The 21202-nt window shown below is 39.0% G+C and overlaps 1 protein-coding gene across 2 annotated transcripts in view; it reads right to left on the bottom strand.

Moving 5' to 3' along the window:
• Positions 1-2457: 2457 nt before the first annotated feature.
• PHC3 (polyhomeotic homolog 3) overlaps positions 2458-21202 on the bottom strand; it is a 64275-nt gene continuing 45530 nt past the window's right edge. For both annotated transcript variants that reach the window (XM_051983161.1, XM_051983160.1), the window contains 4 exons: positions 14873-14987; positions 12083-12215; positions 11760-11991; positions 2458-6613 (listed from right to left, as the gene is read on the bottom strand). In XM_051983161.1, the coding sequence (XP_051839121.1) occupies positions 6459-6613; positions 11760-11991; positions 12083-12215; positions 14873-14987 (635 nt within the window). In that variant the 3' untranslated portion in view covers positions 2458-6458. The remainder of the gene's footprint in view (positions 6614-11759; positions 11992-12082; positions 12216-14872; positions 14988-21202) is intronic.

The raw sequence follows: 21202 nt of genomic DNA on the forward strand, positions 1-21202 counted from the left end.
CAAGGTCCTTCCATTTATCTTCACATAGTTCTCAAACCTATCTCACCTTAAGGTTCCTAGAAATCATTGATTTCTTATTCTTCTTAAACCTTCTTTCCCTATAGAGCAAATGCAGGTAAATCATCATCTGCCATGATAAACGATACACTCATGGCAATGCATGTGCATTATTCAACTCAAAATACCAATGGTATTTAGAAAAATAACCTCACAAACTTATTTAATACAAAACATGGATAGATCCTCCTGCCCACCCCCCCAAAAAAAAAATTAAGAAGGAAATAGAATGGAAACAATTTATAAAAAATGCCATTTTATGACCTATACCCAGATACCAAGTCTAAGACTTCCCATTCATCACTGTTACCAGCATAAAAAGATTTAAAGAAATTATTTGGCTACAATTTAAAACGGCTAAAAATATTTAAAAAGAAAGAATTAAAGAAAAGTTAATTTTAAAAGATGCTAATCAATTATAAATAAGTGGCCACTAATTTCCTTAACATAAGACATAGGCTGAAATATTCTCCTGATGTAAACATGAAAATTGGAGTTAATTTCATACATCTTAGTAAAAGCCTTGTACTTAAATTTTAAAATTTATCAATTTATTAATGATTATAGTTTTTAAGCCAATAAACTCTAAACCATATTGCATATACATTAACCTCTAATGATGATTACTTAAACCATCAATATGAGGTTATTATGAACCTTAATACACTGCAAGTGGGTACATGTGTGTATACACACATACATACACATCTGTTTAGAAACATAGTTTAAAAGTATGCAATACCCATTTGACCTTTAATCTAATTTTTAAAATTTAAAGTTGTTTTTAGCCTGTTACTTTCTAGCCCGCTACTTTTTTTTTTTTTTTTTAACCATTTTAAATTCTCCTGCACAGACACTTGTGGCTCTATTTACAGAAACCATGTACCAATCCCTGTAAAAATATGAGTCCATACTTTTGAAAGGTATTTTTAAAAAAATTAGAGTAAAGGAAACTGTTATTCTCAAGTACAAGCCCCTAGTCAGAATTCCATTCTGTGCCTTCTTTTAACCTAAGTTAACCACTCAAAGTCATTATCTTTTAGGAGATAAGAGGCAGTTAAACACTACAAACAAAATTATTCCACAAATATCTGCCTTCATGTGAAAGGAGATTTTTCTCAGTATCCAAACACAAGAAAAGCATTTTTAGAAAGGAAACGGGGCTTCAAATGGTTAAGAAAAAAAAAAAAAAAAAGTGCATTAAGGAGGGGAAGAACGGAGCTGGAGAGAAAAGAGGATTTGTAGGTCTCAAAGCCTTGGAAGGACCAAACGAGAATTCACAAATCTATTTCTTCTAGGATAGGTTGACTATTTTAAAAGTCACACAAAAACCATTAATAAAAAACTTGATTGACATGAGAGAATGCACCTAAGACCAAATTGACTGCACAAAGTGCCTCAAAGCAGCAAATTAGACAGGCCTGGGGAAAGCTGGGACCTAATTTTATTGATAGAGACCTACTCATTCAGGGGAAGGAAAAGATCACTATGAACTGGATATTTTTCAGTAGTTGGGCTAATTTTAATAGGTTTACAATACCACATGTTAACATCTTTCAAAATCATATTTATGAAGAGGAGGCAAACGTTTGCCAAATACTTGTATCATTAAATGCCGCAAGTCTGACTATACACTTCTTGAATTTAATAGGTTTTACTCTGAAAAATCAAGAGTTGTTTAGCAAAATAGAGAAAAAATTCAGACTTTTTTTTAGCCCCTCACTTCACAGATTTAGCCACTGCTTAGCATCAAAAATCCCATTCTAGAAGCTGAAACAATGCCCTTTCCTTCATATGAGATGCCCTAAATTTGACACGTTGAAAACATCAAAAATTAGTCTCTCAAGCATCGGACACATTTCCGCCGTCCGATGCTTGAGAGACTAATTTTTGATGTTTTCCACTGTAGTTTCCGCTGTAGTGTTGTCATTTTTTCTTAATTAACACTCAAGTCAGTCACTCCTGGTAAAATTACTTTAGGAATCTCTGCATTATTGTCACTCAGTTCCTACTCTAAAGCCTCACGGAGGCATGGAGATGGACTGGGACCCACATTGGACAGTTTACCAAGTCCAAAAGCTTGGAGGACAGGTGAGTGTATATATAAAGCCTCGAGGCCTGCCCAAGTTTGGAGAGGTGTGGCCAACAATGATGAGGGCATGACATCACGATGTGCCCAGTGGAGGCAGCAAACAGCTTAAAGAAGAGATCCCTGAAGTACTTCAATTAAAAGCATCTGCAAACTGCAGCTGATTGCTGGAAGAGGGGCTGTGTCGAGGTGATTTCCCCCATTTTAAATCTAGAATTCTGTGCACTGTACTCTAGTTTTTGAATCATAAGGGCCCCTAATTTTCCTCAGTGCCTAAGTACATACATACACACATACACACACACACACACACACACACACACACACACACACACACAGGGTGTAAGAATTACGAGCAAAGAGTTTGCATAAAGGGGGGTTAGTATACATTTTGCCCAAATACTTTAGCAGAGGCAACCGGTCACTAAGTTCTGAAATTTTTTTTTCTTCATAAAATCCTCTCTTCAGGGTTTTTACACAGAGGATGGTAGGAAATAAATTTCCCGAATATGACAGGTGAGTGAGAACCTCTCAGTCCATTGCATAAACTCGATGACAGTGGCCAGTAAATAGAATTTGTTCTCACAAATCACCTATCCTAAATTGCTCACTAAAGCCTGTGTGAGAAGAGCCCTACCAATAGCTCCTAAGTGCTCATGGACTGTTTCTGGTCCCCTAGCTTCTTTTTAAGCAGCAAAAAGCAAATTCATTCATCTTGTCATTTCATGAGCTAGATATGATTCTAGGAAGATACTGCCATCTATCTACAACTGACTTGTAACTGTGTAAGCATCTATCAGTTCCTCCACCATAATTACCCTTATGTTGCTGTATTTTTGCTTTTATTTCACTAAATAAGGGAGAGTGTATAGTATCAGATTTCATCCTAAGACATGTTTTGGAATAGCAGACTAATGGTTTCAGAGAATTGATATGTCTAGAACTGTTCAAGTGTGTACTTACAATGACACTTTTCAAGCTGTTCTACTGTTTCAATCTATGAGAAGCTGAAAATGAACAGGGTATATTTGAATAAATCCCCTTTGCATTTAAGAAACAGGTGCCACACAACTATTCAATTTTATAGTGAAGGAGTTTGATCCCTGTATCTTTGTGCATGTGATGTTGGCCAAACAACTAGTCCAAACTCGCTCCCCTTTGTCTTTACCTTTCTGATTCTCCGTTTTTTCACCAGTTCATCTCTAAGTCCCCTGACCCTAGGAATCGCCTACCATTCTGAGAGGAACTGGGGCCAGACCAATGTAAAAGCACCAACTGATGACGGCAGACTGGCAGCCCTAGAAACACTTCAGAATGGCGCTCTGCCTCATGCTGCACCACCACACATACCCCATGCCTCATAGGGGATCTGCATATACACATCTTAAATGTAAATTGAATTCATTTTGTAGAAGAAATAGGTATTTAAATGAATGTTCCCTCCTTATACATCATTTCTTCCTCAAAAATAATTCACAGCTTAAAAATCAGGCAAGAGCTCACTTTACTTTTTTTTTTTTGGGGGGGGGGAGAGACAAATTGAAAGAATTTGGTGCTCACCTGAACCATTAAAAATCCAGAGACAACAGTACTCTAAGACAACATAAAATTAATCTACCTACACAGCCAATTCAGAGTTAGATGGATACAAACATTATAAATGGAAGCAGGTAAAGTATCTTTTGTTTGTTTGCTTTTCCATACATTATGGAAACTAACAATGGCTAATTCATTCAGGAAGAAACAATGTTTGTTGAAAGCAAATGAGCCAATTTTCAATAAAGTTTGTTTAAAGAATTTTGTTTTGTGAGAAAAGGGAAGATTTGTGAGAGGCACTGAGTAGCTTAGGTATACTTGGAGCAAAGTGCTGAGTGTGGCCAGTGGATAATACTCGATTACTGAAGAAAACACCTTGCCACAGAATGATCAGCAGCATTACACAGCTTAAACACTTTCTCATTTCAACACTGGTTAGCAATATGTCTGAAGAAGTGTTTTCCTTTGTTACGAGATTAAATCTCAATTAACTAATACCAAGTGACAATCAGCTGATGCCCAAATCATTTCAAGAAGGAACAGAGTGATAACAAAATATGGTAGAAAGTAGTCTTCTATTGGTGTCTGCGTCACCAGTGGTAAACCTGAAATCCCGGGTCAGTTTTTTTCTGACACCAAGGACTCCCTCTCCTCATCCATCTCCTCTTCTCCCCACTGCTCTGCACACTCAGGGAATGATGAAGAAGCAAACCTCGGAGGGCAGAGGCTGGCAAAGGAGAAGAAAGCAACGAGGAGAGGAGGCATTTCGAAGCCCAATATACAACTTTTCAGGAGTCTTTAAGTTTTCTGGGCTGCTGTTCCTTACCACTAAGTATAATGAGAATACACAGATGCTTTCCTTCAATGTTTCAAATACTAATTAAAGGTTTGCTTAAGTCAAAAAAATTCTCCATCTATTATAAACTACTATAAGCCTTGAAGGTGAGTCTTGATATTCTTAGATAAAGATAACTATCAGTAAGTGTTTCTTCTTTTGGAAACATTACAACACAAAAGAATCCCAGCAAATCATTCATTCGGACAAGAACATCCAAAAGATTAAAAAAATTACCTTCTATATTTTTGTATAAAAATAACCTCTAAAGTACACAAAGCCAAAAGATAAATATCTGTGATTTCTTTAGTCTTATACTAGCTTAAAGTAATCTTTCTGAAAAGAGTAATGGAACCAACTGAAATCCTTGGATTCATTCTCTCTACTCAAGAGAACATTTGCCAGATTACCTGTGTGTAATCTTTAAAAGAGCCATATAAGTTCGTCAAGGCAATGAGGGCTGTTTCCTCACAATGAGGAAGAATATGAAGATCAATATATGGTACCTTCTCCCCCTCCCCCCCCACCCCCAAGTGTCATGTGATTGTGATTTTTAAAAATTCTCCATTTTCAAAACTGTGGATGTTGAAGGGAGTGTGTATATGTGTGCTTACTTCTTATTTTCTTATATAAATGATAGCTGTTGTTATTCCACAGAATCTACATTGCTTTCTTTCATACTGCACAACTCAAAATTTCTGAACTGGGTCATTTAAATTTTTAAAATGCATTTTACCTTCATGGCCTCCAAGAGCAGTTCACAGCACTTTGATGAAAAACCAGGAACATCCAATATTCTCATCTGACAAATGTTATGTCCACTACTAAAGGAAAAGGAGAAGTTCCATTCTTCCCAAGACCAACATGTTGCTCCACTACAAGCACCCCAAAAGCAGTCAGAGAAGCCTCCCCTGCTCCTTCTCCCTGCCTGGTCATTCATGGGCACCAGATCCAAAGGATATTGTGCCTTTAGCCTTCCTTGGTGCCCAAAAGCACATGAATCTTAAAGAGATGCATGGGGTCTGGTGTGGTCTGGTTGTTGTTAACACTGCCCTGTCAGTATACCTATATTTTACAGAACAGAATGGGAAATTTCTATTTTTCTATTATACATAAAATCTGCAGAAATACTAGACAGAGCTTACATTACATAACTAACATTACCATCTTGAATTCAGTTGGAAGCTTTCTTTCTGAACAATTTAAAACACATTCTACATCTTATCTTTCCTATGTTTGTAAAACATCCCTTTAGTTGGGGGCAAACATCGTAACTCCATTTGTTTAGAAAAACGGCAGAGAAAAGTGATTTTTCACAGTCACACAGAATGTCAAAGGTGAAGTTAAGAACAGAGATCAAATCTCCTGATTTGTAGTCCCCATCAAGACAATAATTCTCTGCAAAGCCCTCTTTGCAGAGCCCTCTCAAGGAGATGTACAGCAAGTCTGGAAAACTTAGAATGGATGTTCTATGATGTCACTGTTGATATTTCTGTTATCTCTGCTGACATGCTCTTCTATAACCTGAAACTTTCCCTTGAGGCATATATTCCAAATCAGGCATAAGGGGAATCTGAAGACCTACTTACATCATTCAATTACCTTAAAAGAGATGAATATCCATGTCACAAGTCTCTTCCCCAACACATTCTATATTAGAGCAGAGTGTGTCTGTGCAGATTTCTTGCATCATCCTCTAGCTTACCGTGTCTTCAGGGGTATCTGCACTTCATCAACCTACAATATTTCTTTCAGAAATTTTGGCTTCTTGGAAGCCTTGGTAGGTTCCTGGATCTGGAGGAGAGGGTATGAATGCTGTGAGAGATTTCAATGTGTTTTGCCCAACACTGCGGTAAATAGTAACCTGTTGAGTAGACATTAGTTTGTAACTTTACAAATTTAGAAAAGTAAAAATGTCATCTCAAAAACCTCACATTCTTGTTAGGATTCTTTCAGTGAATTGATCCGTGCACAGATTTTCAAGGCAGGGCCTAGCTTGATATTCATTGCACTCATAAGGTGGTCCTCTTTTAATAAGAGAAGAGCTTGTCCATCAATTTCCTGTGCTCTGAATTCATCTGCAATATCTTGGCAACCTGTGAGTAAGAGCAGAAGCAGCATGTCAGAAATAACATGCAGACCAGACACAACATTACTCTCCTAACAGGAACTAAGCTATCTCGAGGTGCTCTTCAGTAGGTATCTCCTGGAAAACTAGGGAAATGTATGTATGACACGCTTAGGCTCCCTCAGGAAAAAGAAATCATGTGATGATGCCATTGTAAAGGGAATAATTAATTCCAGGTACTTATAAAGTGAGGCAACTTTTCATTTTTTTCCATAAGTGGCTAGGCTTACAATTACCTTTAAACATTGTGAATAGCAGCCTTGCTCTAACATATAGCATACTTCTATTAGTTTAGCAGCCCCATCGGTGGAGTTCAAGGCAGAAAGTGATTGGGACACACATTGTTTTTAGGACTAGCACCTCTCTAGTATAGCATGCCACAAGATGTTAGTAATAATGAATAAGTTTATTTGTAGATAGTAACTTCATTTAGGAAAAAATGAAGAAAATATCAAAACATCTCTCAGTCTCAAATCGTGACCCCAGGAGTCACTTCTTTCCAAAATTGAAGAGTTCTGTGGTCATTATCCCTTATCTTGTCACATAAACAGTAGATAATCATTAGCTAATTATATATCTAAAGAAAATTTCATCTTTACCCTGGACCAATAAGAACCCACCAAGGTATTGGTATCATTTGAAACATAAACAGTACTTGAGATCAGCTTGGATTAATTGTCCCACAGCTTAATTAACTGATTTAATGATCAAATCTAAGTGTGATCACAGCAATAGGTGGTAGCAGCAGCAGCGTAACCTGACTCAGATTTAAGGGTGGCTACCTCAAACAGCATTTCTTATGTCAAACTGATCTTTAGCTAAATAACTACATCTTGATATTCTCACATCAAATTCTCCTAGTTTAGGTACTATTTCGGGAGATGCCTTAACTCTTCCTACATTCCATCTCTCCACAAAGAAGGGAGACTTCAAGAGTGACAAGCTAGCACCGAGCAGAGTGAGGCAGGGGGAGAACTCTCTGCATGGCAAAGCCATTATAAAATTCCAACAGCATCATTAGTTGTGCCATTTTGATGAGAGAGACAAAGCACCAGTGTACTTAAATACTTATAAATTTCAGCTACCTTAGGAAGGAAATTGCATAAATGAAGCTATCCACTGAATCTCTGCACAGATGGTCAAAAGCATCAATTCTTTTTGCTAACATAACCTTATTTTCCTCCCACAAAACTGCCTTCCTAGAACAATGATTTAACTCCTACTAAAATCAGTTAATAGAGAACATGTTTCCTTCGTGTTCACCATGTTACCATTCCTTTCTGTTTCTGGTTCTTAATTTCATTTTCTAATTGGATTTTTTCCCTTTCCTCATAAATCTTTGTTTCAATAATTTCTCAATCTTCTCATTCGATCTACTAGTCTCTCTCACACATGTTTTACTGATATCCTCAACTCCTCACATAGAGAAACTACAGAGTTAAAATGGGATTACTCACCCTAGAGAAGTCCCTTTTCCATTCCCAGATGTAGCTCTCAACAAAACTGGACAGAGAGAAAGTGACTAATCTTGCATCTACTTGTGACTTAGCCTTCATTTTGAGGGGTGGGGGTAGGAAGGAATGTAATACTCTTCTCTCTTCAGTCTTATTTACAAGGGCCCAGGAAAGAAAAGAGAAAAAAAGAGAGTGGAGCTCAGCCTTTTTTCAGACAGCAGGCGCAGTGAGAGAGAATCCAGAATGTAAGAGCTACATTTGGGAAGAGAAGCAAGGCGTTCTCCATGATGACCAACACACATGTTCTTGTTCCTCAGTGTAAAACAGTAAACCAATGAAAAGATTCTTCTTCCAAGTGCATGTAAATATATTTCCCAAATAATAAAAGGGGGAAAATCAAGGAACAAGCACAATGTCAAAGGGCATGGAGTCTTCAGTATCTGGGTTACAACTTTCTTATTCTCAGCACAGAATAGGATTAAAGCTACATATTAATGTAGGACGAGCCAGAGAGAATAGAAAGTTATATTTCTTAGAATTAAGATCATTTGCATCTAGAAACTCATTAGAGAAAAATAAATTTCACAAGTTTTTCTCCAGACAAATGGCGTTTAGTAGAACTTGGGCATTACATCCACTATGCTCACTGTTTAAATAAACATTGTTGATGCCTATGTGATTTGTGTGGTGTATACAAAATACAGACCACATCAGCATATACACAGCCTTCTGTCTCCCTATTAGTTTGTAAAAGGACCTACAAGTTATTAATAAAACAATGACATTTCTTGACATGGATTCCTACTACTGAAACTGAACTTCTGTAGTGCTAGAAACTATCTTTCCAAATGAGGAGGGAAGAGGGGAATGAAAAGAACAATAAAATTCCAATCCTCATCTCTCTAATTCTGTCCAAAAGAGATCGTTTGCCCATTTGTACTATTATAATAAGAATTTCTTGATCACAAGTATGGTCACCAATCGATGCCTAGTCACAGCTACAGAAGGCTGTCCTGAGAACAGTTTTGTGAGCCTTCAAACAAAGAGTGACATGAGGAGCAATGTGTTGTTCAAATTGATGGGTCAGTGAGAACTTAAGATCATCTGACAAATTCCAAGAAATTCATTATACCACGGCTCCAAGAAGATATCCCAACTCAATTTACAGAAAGGCACAGAATGTGTCACTTAAGACCTGCTTTTGCTCTGAGTACAGAGGCTCACATAAGCTGTAATATACATGTTTATATAGAGAATAAAAGAAGGAAAAAACTGTTGGAACAAATATTAGGAGGCTTGGAAAAAGAAAGCAGAATATTCTCAATTCTGAGAATGAATGAATTACTGCTAGTCACCAAAAAATTCTTTCTTTAGGACAATAACCTTTCCTCAGAAAGAAAGCTATACTCTTCAGAAAGAAGAGCCAAAGTGAATTCTGGTAGAGTCATAAAGCACCCAAAGAGAAGAAAAGGGATTGTTTTGATGAGATTCCTCCCTCTGTAAGCTGCTCTATGAGGACAAACTTTAGAGAAAGAGGTTTTATGTAATGCCCTAAGACACCATGTAAATGGAAAGTTATTTACCCGAGCAAGTCAGAGCCCCTTATGAGCAAACCCCTCTCTGAGAAGGCAGTAAAGAGTCAAAGTAAGCCGCTGGATCAATGTAGAGAAATAATTCTGAGTTATTAAAGGTCTAATATTAATTCCTAACACTTGACAACAAAAAAAATTCGATGGCTACTGATCATTATTAGCCATAAGAAGAAGTTGTTTTTCTCTCCATGTGAAGCCAGTTGGACAACTTTTAGTTGTCCTAAATGCCTACCAATCCTAGGGCGCAAGGCTCCTTGTGTATGATGGGCAGACCCTTAAGAAATCAGGGCAACCATACCTGTGACATATGAACATGGGCTATTAACTCCAATCCTGGAATTCAGAGATTAAATTGAAGCATTGCAAAAACCAATTTCTGAGCACAATCATAATGATGAAGAGAAGAATTCACAAGGTCTATTTGGTATTTCTTGGATCATTTATCATTTTTGACATTAAAAAAAAAAGTCCCTCCCTTAGCATTTGGAGCAGTTTCTAGACACAATTCAATAAAGTCACTCCTGAAGAGGACAAAAGCAAAACCTCAATCATGAAGGATTTCAAATGTGTCCATGGGCAGATTCTATTATTGGCAACAAAAACAACAACAACAAAATGTCTACACTAGTCTAAAATTGGAAATACATTCCACTGAATATAGAAGCAGCAGCCAATGAAGAGACAACACTCCTCTGTAAATCTGGTTCTAAGCATCTACAAGCTGAGTGCTCAGCATTGCCCACTGGCACTGAGACTCTTTTGGAATTATGTTTAAAAATATGTTAACTTCTCTGTAAAGGATTTTATTTTTTTAATCAGTCTGTCTCCATTTAGAGTGGCCAACTGCGAGGAGTAATATATGAAAAAAAAAAAGTTTCTAGAACAAGCTGATCAGTTCAATTTGATAAAAGTATTCTTTCCAGATGAATACTATCAAGCTGGTAGATGTAAAACATTAAGTACTTTTCCAAAAGTATTTATTATTTTTTTCTTGCCGCTTTTTATAGATTTTAAATGTGATCTTGAAACCCTCATTGTCCTTCATAATTATTGGACACATTTTAATAGTTCTGGAAAGCACAGAATTCCAAAGTGGCCTTGTCTTCTAAAATGCTTGGGTCAAGAAAAACTACATGATGTTATTATGAAACCCAAAAGAGAATACAACACTGGGAAAAAATGAGCAACTTTTGTGAGCCACATGCACTGGGCCAGGATGAATGACAGAAACAGTAGATGAAAAACCGTTGATCTCATCATCAGCAAAGGCATAGGTTTCTGCAGTAACATAAGTAAGCTAGCCAGCCCCCCAGGAGAAAGCAGATATGGGAAGATTATTGTTGCAATGAAAAAGAGGAAGAGCAAAATAAACAAGCTGATGAAAAGAGTGTACTACCCCAAATGCGAATGAGTAAGAAAAACATAAACAAGAAAGAACAGCACACTCACTTTAACAAGTGAAATGGAATACCTTTTCATCTTTTATTTAAAAATTTCAGAAGCATCTTTTATTTGAAAAAAATTAGTAGTTGGTTCCCTTGAAAAAACGAACTTGGTTTTTCTTTCAAAGAAAGAAAAATCATTGCATAATCCAAAAGATCTTGATTGAGTTTCAAAAATATAAAAGGAACCTATTTTTATATGATTTTTCCCCAAAAAGAATGGAAGGAAGGGAAGAAAAAATAAGGAGAGGGTAGAATAGAAAAACAGAAGAGCAGAAGGAAAGGAGGGTCTGATTCAATCTCTCTACTGACCTCTCGAGAGAAATCAGACTGAAGAGAGGAGAGCCCCTTAATGTCTTCATCGGCTGGGGTAGGGTGGGGGTGTCACAGCAGGAACAGGACTAGTCAGTTTCTATCAACTTGGGGGAGTCTGAGAAAATACCCAGTTGTGCTGAGGGAATAAGCAAGAGGAAACAAATCACATTTAAATAGCAACTGCCAATGAACACAAACACAAAGCATTTCAACAGACATCTAGCACAGCCAGTGTGAGAAATCTAATGTGGTTCCTGGGTGATTTGCATTAAGGAAAAAACCATAACCGCCCCCAAAGCCTGAACACGTACCCGGCAGAGAATGGATAAAGGCCCACACTTCATCCACCGTCCACACCGACGGCTCCGTCTGCGCGGCGGGGAGCAGGTCACTGCTGTCGGGCCCCTTCCGAAGGCGGCCCTCCCGGAGCTCCCGCTCTCTCTCCCTCTCGCTCTGCCTCCGCAGGCGAGTGGTCATAGCAGTGGGCACAGGCTCTTCGTGAGGAGCCAGGCCTTCTTCTGCAGATGGATAAGTAATGGGAAGCTGGAAAACGCAGTACAAGTAAAATACGGCATGGCACTTTCCTTGCGTGTCTGAAAACGGTATTGTAGAGGGAAGTGAATTTTCTACAGACCTGCCTAGGAAAGTGTTCTCGCGTCGCCCCGTCGGGGCCGCTCGGACGACGGCCGCTGTGCCCGACGCTCTGATTATCAGGCTTCCGATTCCAACGGCTAAGTGCAAACTTCTTGGAACAGCTAACATTGTACCTAAGAAACCCAAGCAAGCAGAACACATTCACATGATTTAAAATAAGAGACAATGTGTACATGCTGCATGGAAATTAAGTAAATGCTAATATTCAAGTACCATATACTTTTAATAAATACTGAGGCCTTCCCATAAATGACCTCACCATTAAACAAACTTGCTCTTGGTAAAATTGTGATATACCTCACTCTAATTCATAAAGCTTGTAGCCACAGTGTAATTCTTGTTTTCCCTAATGCTAGTGAAATGAAATGCCTACTGTGTATATGTAGTGGTTTAAGTCATATTAAGTTTTGTTTTCCTCTGCTAAAAATTACAAAGAGATTTAGAGAGAAATTTAAGATAATTATTATGGGATGTTGTAATTTCCTTTAAAATGTTAAATAACTGAGGTAGAAGGATGGAAAATCAAACTTAGGAAACTTTTAAAAATATGACTGAAATTAGAAAATGAAAATTTAAACTAAAGCCTTCAAAACTGCAAGTGCTTCATCACTCCTCTGAAAGGAGCAAAGAGAAATCATTTTTTAAAAATGACAAAGTATATATTTCATCTATCAATAGAATTAAAACATTTTCAATTACATTTTACCAAAAGATATATAAACATTTATAGAATATCAGAATTATGAAAAGGTACTTTTATTTTGTTGATTTGATTTCCCTCACAAGAAAAAAGCAGCATCTTTGGGACAGATCAGTGGAAGTAAAATCAGTTTAATTAGAGCTCTTCAAGTGTCTTTCCCCCCAAATCCATCAGATTCTTCCAAGTGCATGCTCACATAAAACAATCTCCTTTCTTTTCTTAAAGGGTAAAGGAGCTTAAAGAAGGAATTTGATGTGAAGAATGAAAAAGAAAAATGTTAGCTCTCCAATTGGTCAGTGATTATTAGTGCATCTCTTATAGTGTTTTGTAATATAGAGAAGTAAAAAAATCACATAATCATTAGAAGTCTAATGATTTCATTGGATTAGTATGTAAAAAGACACAAATAATTTTCCTCACTTTTTCTGAATGAGAATAATACCAGAAATTAAAAAATATAAACTATGGACATAAATAGAACATGCATTTTTTCCCCCTAAAGGAAAGATATGCAACAGGTCTTATACTTAGATTGGAAAACTGCTCATCCATATTTACATCTCACTTATTGTTGTTAATTCTACTCATCTCTGGAAAGACCTCTATAAAAATTTCTATTATTCAAAAATGCTTACCCTTTTCCCATAAGGAATAAAGAAGGGAAAAAAGAGGGGTAAAAAGCACTCTCCTGGCTTTCTTACCATCTGTGATTTTAAAAGCCCTGAGCAATAGAAACTTCCCTCACCTCTAATTCATACTTCGCAACATTTCCTCATGGTATCTCTAGTCCTTTTACAGGATAAGAAATAAGGGATGAAATTATGTTGTGGATAGTTTCAGGCAGAAAGGCAGAAAAAGAATGGGAAGGGCAAATATCCAGTACCTCAAACAAATATCATTTTAAAAAACTATAAAAACAAACATTATATGATTCTGGCTTAACTTTATTTTTTCCAATATTTGTGATAGCCTCTCTGCAGGAATCACATAACATTTATTTTTAATTTCTTAAGATAATTCTATTAAATGAGGCCACTAAAGCAGTTAGTTATACTTCATCGTATCATGAAGAAGCCAGAGCATCTATTTTGCTTACCATTATTCTTAGTAATAAATAGAATAATTTTCAATCTCTCCAATATTATTAAGTAATTTTATGAAATCTTTGTAGAAAAGCTTAGGTTTCATTTATATATAAATCTTATATATAAATGCACTGGCATTTAATAACAAATATGTAAATAGATGTATATTCCATCATGGGGGGGAGGGGAAGGGGTTCCAGAATAATTTTCAAGAAATGCAAAGTATTTACTATATAATTTATCGAGGATATTTCCTGTTTGAATTTTTTGCTGTATATTAGACCATGAAAGCATGGTTCACCGAATTTAAAGCTGAAATGATTGATAAAAACAAGTTAATATTGATCATCTTTAGATGATAAAAGAATTTTTAAATTAAAAAAAGTTCAATGATTAGTTTTCAAATGATCTAAATCTATTTTTTAAAAATATTTCTGATTCTTAAAGATTTTTTTAAGTTACAATCTTCTTAACTTGGAGACACCTCAAAAATAAAAGATATTTTAATCTTAAAAAAATTAATTTCAGAATATCATTTAAAAATGGGGGAATAAATTAGCAGGCCTCCTGAAAATACTGAAAAAATGAAGTTAAGCCAGGTTTCATTTCAGCATCTCAGTCGGCTTCATAAACACTATCTGCATTACAGGAATTGGGAGGACTAAGGGAGAAGAAATCTGTCAATCATCCTTCAGCACCACTGTAGAAGATGGCACTTTTAGGCACCTATTATATCACCGAGATAGACAATAGAACATTTCATCTGCTGCAACTCCAACAGAAGTTATGAATATGGCATTTCCAAATGGGAAATCTGATGTCTAAATGTTTAAAGAAACTCCAAAAAATGTCTATATTAACATTATCCCTCTATACACTCCTACTCTACACTTGCAACATTATAAAACATAAGTTTAGTTATTAAACCAATGTTTTTGTAGATTTTTATTTTATATTTCAGTAAACATTAAGACCAAAAAAATACCTTTTGGCACATGACATAGTGCAGAATCGTTTTGAACGTAGGAACTCATTAGCATATCCCATCTTCCCACAAAATTCACACTTGAGCAATTCACTGTCCATTTCCTCTAATCCCTCTAAAAAAAAAAAAAGAAAAGAAAAAATTCCAAATGTTTAACTGTGTTTTGTGAAACTTCTAGGATAGCTGCCTCAATTGTACTTAGCAGCCCTTGAACTTCTCAGTCAATGGCTCCTTTGGCAGGACAAATGGCTCTGGTAACCAATAACACCATCCTCACTCTCTTGACAAGGCACAAGACTTTATCTAGATAAATAACCATTATTTTAATGTAATGTTCCCTTATGTGACATCAATGTAAGATTTTTTTAAACACACATTTCAGTTTAACTTAGATTTTAGACTAGCCTGTAGACCACCTCTACCCTATCTGGTAGACCCTCCCTCATGGATTACCACCATTGGCCACTTTTGGAGAAGCATTCATCAAAAGTGCACATGGCTATATTTACACTCAGATAACTTAAGTCAAAAATTATTGTAACTTTCCTTTAACCCAAACTCTCTTCTCCCCAAACCAAATCCAATGGCATCTTCCTTCAAGGCCTGACACAAGACTCAATTTCTCCAAGAAGATCAATCAAGATCATTTTGTTCCAGTTGATAAGTTATTCACACTGCGGATATTCATTCAAACAAGTTATATTTGTTGTATTTCCCGCCCCCCCCCCAAGCATTTTATTTTATAAAACATTTTAAGGTTTATCTGAGTTTCAGAATAGTTGTGTTAAAAACTAATGGCAGTAAACTGGACTTCCTGTCTCCAGATCCCACAATGTGTTCAGTACTTCATGAGAAAAGAAACTATTTTCCATTTTTGTCTTTGTATAGCAAGTATACTTTGTATAGTAAATACTTAATAAAATGTTTGATGAATGAAACTGAAATCGATATTTTTTTATATCCTATTTGCTTTGATTCAATGAGACTTTTTTGTGTGTTGTACAAATTGAATTAAATTAAAGTATTGAATATGATAGGCACTCAGGTATTCAAGGAGCACTGTTTAGTAAATTGATCAATCACAAATAGTCCAGTTTAAAAAATGTTTTCCTCTTTTCTTACATGATTATATTCATAAACCACACAAATATGCAATAAAATTGTTTCTCTGGTTAATAGGTTTTTTGGTTGTGGAAGCCAAATAAGACTCTTTCTGTGTTGTCCCTTTTAACAAAGCTTTGTATAAAGACAAACTCTCATTTAAATATTTTTAAATGATATTAAGGAGCCTGAAATGTAGAAATAAGGATAATATGTACTCATTAAGAAGCTTGCCAGGCACTTAAGTCATGATATCACTGGGGAGACAGATGGTAAAATATTAAATGTAATGAAAGAGCAAAAATGGCTAAAAGAGCATTTTCCAACAATATAATAGTTCCAAGAAATGCTTTATAATGGATGAACAAACCAAAAGAAAATTATACTAAAAAGGTGTATGTAAAACTTACTGTTCTAATAGTAATAAGAAAATGATCTTTCTTCAATGACTAAATGGAGGAAAAAACTTTGTCCAGGGTTACAAAGGACTAGTAGCCTAGTCCAGTCCAGGTCTTTGTAGGTGATTGGACGTATAAACCTCAGGACTTCCCCCCCAATTAGGATGATGAGGTACCCCCACACTATTCCTCTGAACCAGCACCACCATTGACTTAGAGTAATGTCAGGAGCAAATTACTTTTCTCTAACCTTCCCTATGACCAAGCAGACACTATTTAAGGCCTTTTGTTCCCAGAACACTGATTCAGTGTTCACCATAACTATCAGTACACAGACAATGGTTTAGAATAAAATTCGTGACTGCCAAACTCTAATAAAAAGGGAGCAAAGGGAAGGTGAGAAGGGAAAAATTAACCGATAGTTGTGAAATTTTAAAAATAACATCTTTCAAATTACCTTATTACCTTAAGAATCAAAGGAAACAAGAAAAGGTAACATCAATTTACAGATCATAATGGTTAACTAGTAATACTAAGTAAATAAATTAAACTTCAAAAATACAAGATACAACACATCAACAAGCTTGATCACTGATGGGGCTTGCTGACCCCCAGGGAAAAAAGTGTTGAAGGAGAGGGCATAAGAGGCATTTTGTAACAAAGCTAAGGAAGGAAGGATGAAAGTCTGAACTGGAGATGTGCCTCCCCCTTCATGCCTGGTTAAAGTCTAGGCTGAAACCTAAGAGCATCAGCAGAGATCTGAACATTAACAGCTGTGTCTGTGCACCTCCCATCAGGGTTCTGACAGCTGAGTGACCCAGAGTCTTCATCAGTGAGGATATGGATCCTAATCCCTCCAAACCTGATCAGGTTTCATTTTTTTCCATGTTTCCTCATAAATCCTCCATCACTGTTTTGCCTGACATGCTGAAGTCCTCCCTTGCACTTTCGCATCCTGGGGTACAGTGACCTCTCAGGCTGCCCATGTCCCTTCCCACTGCGGTCCTGCCCTACACCAGACCCATGGGCCCTGAATGCCAAGGCGATGTAGCAAAGGAGAAAGCAAACTGGGTCTGACTCTGTTTGAGGAGAGTCTTGAGCTCTGCTACTTCCCACCTGCATGACTTTGTCCCTCAACCTCCTGGGGTCACCACTTCCTCGTCTTTGTAGAAAGGGCGAGGACCCCTCTCATACCTGAGCCTCAAACACTCTTCTGCCTTCCCCACTTCGGCCCACAGAGCACTGACCTACCAGGGATGCGCTACAGCTTCTTCTGAGATCGCAGCCTTCACTACAGCACCCTCAAGAAAAGGCACAGAGGGGCTTCTGGAGGAATCATGGGCAACTCTGAAAACAGTGGTTTTCCATTCTGCTCTCCTCCTCCTCCTTTTCCTCCTCCTCCTCCTCCTCCTCCTTTTCCTCCTCCTCCACTCCCTTGTAGACACAGCTCTTGGCCCATCAGCTGGGCCTTTCCAAAATATACTTACTGAAAGACCACCGCAAGAAGCTGCCCCTTCTCAGGGGCCCAGCATCCGGGTCACCCTTGCTTTTATCTGCCAGGTTCCAGGATGGAGAGTTAAGGCAGGTCCTTTGGTATTACAGTGTTTCACCAGGCTTTGTCCTGCACCAGAGGCTGAGCATCATTAGCACAGTAAGTCGGCAGGGCGTAGCTGAGCAGACGAGGTCCGTGCCACGTGACCACAGATCTCACACAAGCTGCCGTGCTGAAAGCACTCTGTGGGTCTCAAAGCCATGGTAACGGGGAGTTCTCTTGCCAGCTGTGATTTAAAAGCACTGGGCAACCTGACACAATAACTGCCTCTCCTGTTTGGACATCAGACACCTCCCATCACACCAGCCAGCACTCTCAGTGCTCACATGGCGTTTCTCTTCTTTCTGAGAAAGAAAAGCAAAAGGAGGATCTGGAGTCTCCCTCCGACAAGTTGTCACCACACACGTACAGGGGCATCTGCACATCAAAATCACCCAGACTGTGTCAGGAGAGAAATCTGTTCAGCCATCTGAAGCCAGAGAGACGGCGGGTGTTTGATGGTGCCGAGGTTCTGGTCCAGGAAGAGCCCTGCCCCGGGGAGAAGAGGTCTGTCCTAGGGAGGAGAGATCTATCCTAGGGAGCAGGGCCCTGCCCCGGGGAGAAGAGATCTGTCCTAGGGAGGAGAGATCTATCCTAGGGAGCAGGGCCCTGCCCCGGGGAGAAGAGATCTGTCCTAGGGAGGAGAGATCTATCCTAGGGAGCAGGGCCCTGCCCCAGGGAAAAGAGATCTGTCCTAGGGAGCAGGGCCCTGCCCCGGGGAGAAGAGATCTGTCCTAAGGAGGAGAGATCTATCCTAGGGAGCAGGGCCCTGCCCCGGGGAGAAGAGATCTGTCCTAGGGAGGAGAGATCTATCCTAGGGAGCAGGGCCCTGCCCTGGGGAGAAGAGATCTGTCCTAGGGAGGAGAGATCTATCCTAGGGAGCAGGGCCCTGCCCCGGGGAGAAGAGATCTGTCCTAGGGAGGAGAGATCTATCCTAGGGAGCAGGGCCCTGCCCTGGGGAGAAGAGATCTGTCCTAGGGAGGAGAGAGCTATCCTAGGGAGCAGGGCCCTGCCCCGGGGAGAAGAGATCTGTCCTAGGGAGGAGAGATCTATCCTAGGGAGCAGGGCCCTGCCCTGGGGAGAAGAGATCTGTCCTAGGGAGGAGAGAGCTATCCTAGGGAGAAGGGCCCTGCCCCGGGGAGAAGAGATCTGTCCTAGGAGGAGAGATCTATCCTAGGGAGCAGGGCCCTGCCCCGGGGAGAAGAGATCTGTCCTAGGGAGGAGAGATCTATCCTAGGGAGCAGGGCCCTGCCCTGGGGAGAAGAGATCTGTCCTAGGGAGCAGGGCCCTGCCCCGGGGAGAAGAGATCTGTCCTAAGGAGGAGAGAGCTATCCTAGGGAGCAGGGCCCTGCCCCGGGGAGAAGAGGTCTGTCCTAGAGAGGAGAGATCTATCCTAGGGAGCAGGGCCCTGCCCCGGGGAGAAGAGATCTGTCCTAGGGAGGAGAGATCTATCCTAGGGAGCAGGGCCCTGCCCCGGGGAGAGAGATCTGTCCTAGGGAGGAGAGATCTATCCTAGGGAGCAGGGCCCTGCCCCGGGGAGAAGAGATCTGTCCTAGGGAGGAGAGATCTATCCTAGGGAGCAGGGCCCTGCCCCGGGGAGAAGAGATCTGTCCTAAGGAGGAGAGATCTGTCCTAGGGAGCAGGGCCCTGCCCCGGGGAGAAGAGATCTGTCCTAAGGAGGAGAGATCTATCCTAGGGAGCAGGGCCCTTCCCTGGGGAGAAGAGATCTGTCCTAGGGAGGAGAGATCTATCCTAGGGAGCAGGGCCCTGCCCCGGGGAGAAGAGATCTGTCCTAGGGAGGAGAGATCTATCCTAGGGAGCAGGGCCCTGCCCTGGGGAGAAGAGATCTGTCCTAGGGAGCAGGGCCCTGCCCCGGGGAGAAGAGATCTGTCCTAAGGAGGAGAGAGCTATCCTAGGGAGCAGGGCCCTGCCCCGGGGAGAAGAGGTCTGTCCTAGAGAGGAGAGATCTATCCTAGGGAGCAGGGCCCTGCCCCGGGGAGAAGAGATCTGTCCTAGGGAGGAGAGATCTATCCTAGGGAGCAGGGCCCTGCCCTGGGGAGAAGAGATCTGTCCTAGGGAGAAAAACCCACCACAGGAAACTAAAGAATGGAGGTGATGCTGCTGTTTCTGGGGTAGAGGAAGGAGGAGGAGGTGACCACGGCTGGATCTAACGCTAGGAGGTCCATGGCAAGGAGTGCCCAGACCTAAAAGGGATTTTAGAGCCACAGTTTAATTTCTCATCTAAAAGTAATGAGGGGAGAGTAAATTCTAACATCCCTTTTCTAGCATCTCAATGGCACTGACCAAGCTGATGGGCCACTTGCTAAGATCCACCCTGCTGTAGATAAGGGGCTCCTGATCACTTTGTGTTAAATGCCTATTTTTCATTTTCCTGAAGTGACAAAAGTATGTGATGCATAAGGTATAAAGTCACAGAAACATAGAAATTGATTACTGTTTATAAAACTGACTTAGAATTAACTCACACATGATGTATGCTTTTAAGTAAATATTTCTCCCATATTAGCCTGCTCATGTTTGAACATTTCTACCTATACATCCGACTAAGAGATTCTTCTATCTTAATGACACTCTTGCATATCCACCATAATCCTAAATGTCATGAATTTTATAAATCCAGTGATTAAAAATAATAAAAAATGTTCATGTTTTCCCTACTTATGTATGCAAGAGGGCACATCAGAAACACAACGTAGCAGGAAAATGTTTGTATACATACGATAGTTACTGGAGGCACACAATGTACATATAAAGTATGCCAGATCTCAGGTTATTTCACATTTATTTTTCCTATTTTAAAATTCAAAATAAAAACTTCCTTACTAAAGTGTTGTACTTAATCCAAAGAGAACATTCTAATGATTAAAATTAAAATATCTTATATTAGGCCCATAAGAAAAATTTATAAATCAAGATTTCTAATAATACTTTGCTAATCTTCCAGTTCACATAGGAAGTCAAATTAAGTCAATATTAACAAGAAACAAAGTAAAACTTTTGTTGGAGATTGCAATTTCATTTTTCTAAAATGTGTAAAGAGGAAAATACTAATCCTTGAACAAAAAGAACTTTTTCACAAACTAGTCATTCACATGTAGATGCATAATGAACTAATAATGCTACAGGTAAAACTGAAGGAAAAAAAAGTGAGCCATTTCAACCATTAAAACAAAATGCTGTTTATCACTTGTGGCTTGAAAATCTTTTAGTAAGCTATAA

Source organism: Antechinus flavipes, chromosome 3 (genome assembly GCF_016432865.1).
Source record: "Antechinus flavipes isolate AdamAnt ecotype Samford, QLD, Australia chromosome 3, AdamAnt_v2, whole genome shotgun sequence".
In the NCBI taxonomy this organism is placed as follows: domain Eukaryota; kingdom Metazoa; phylum Chordata; class Mammalia; order Dasyuromorphia; family Dasyuridae; genus Antechinus; species Antechinus flavipes.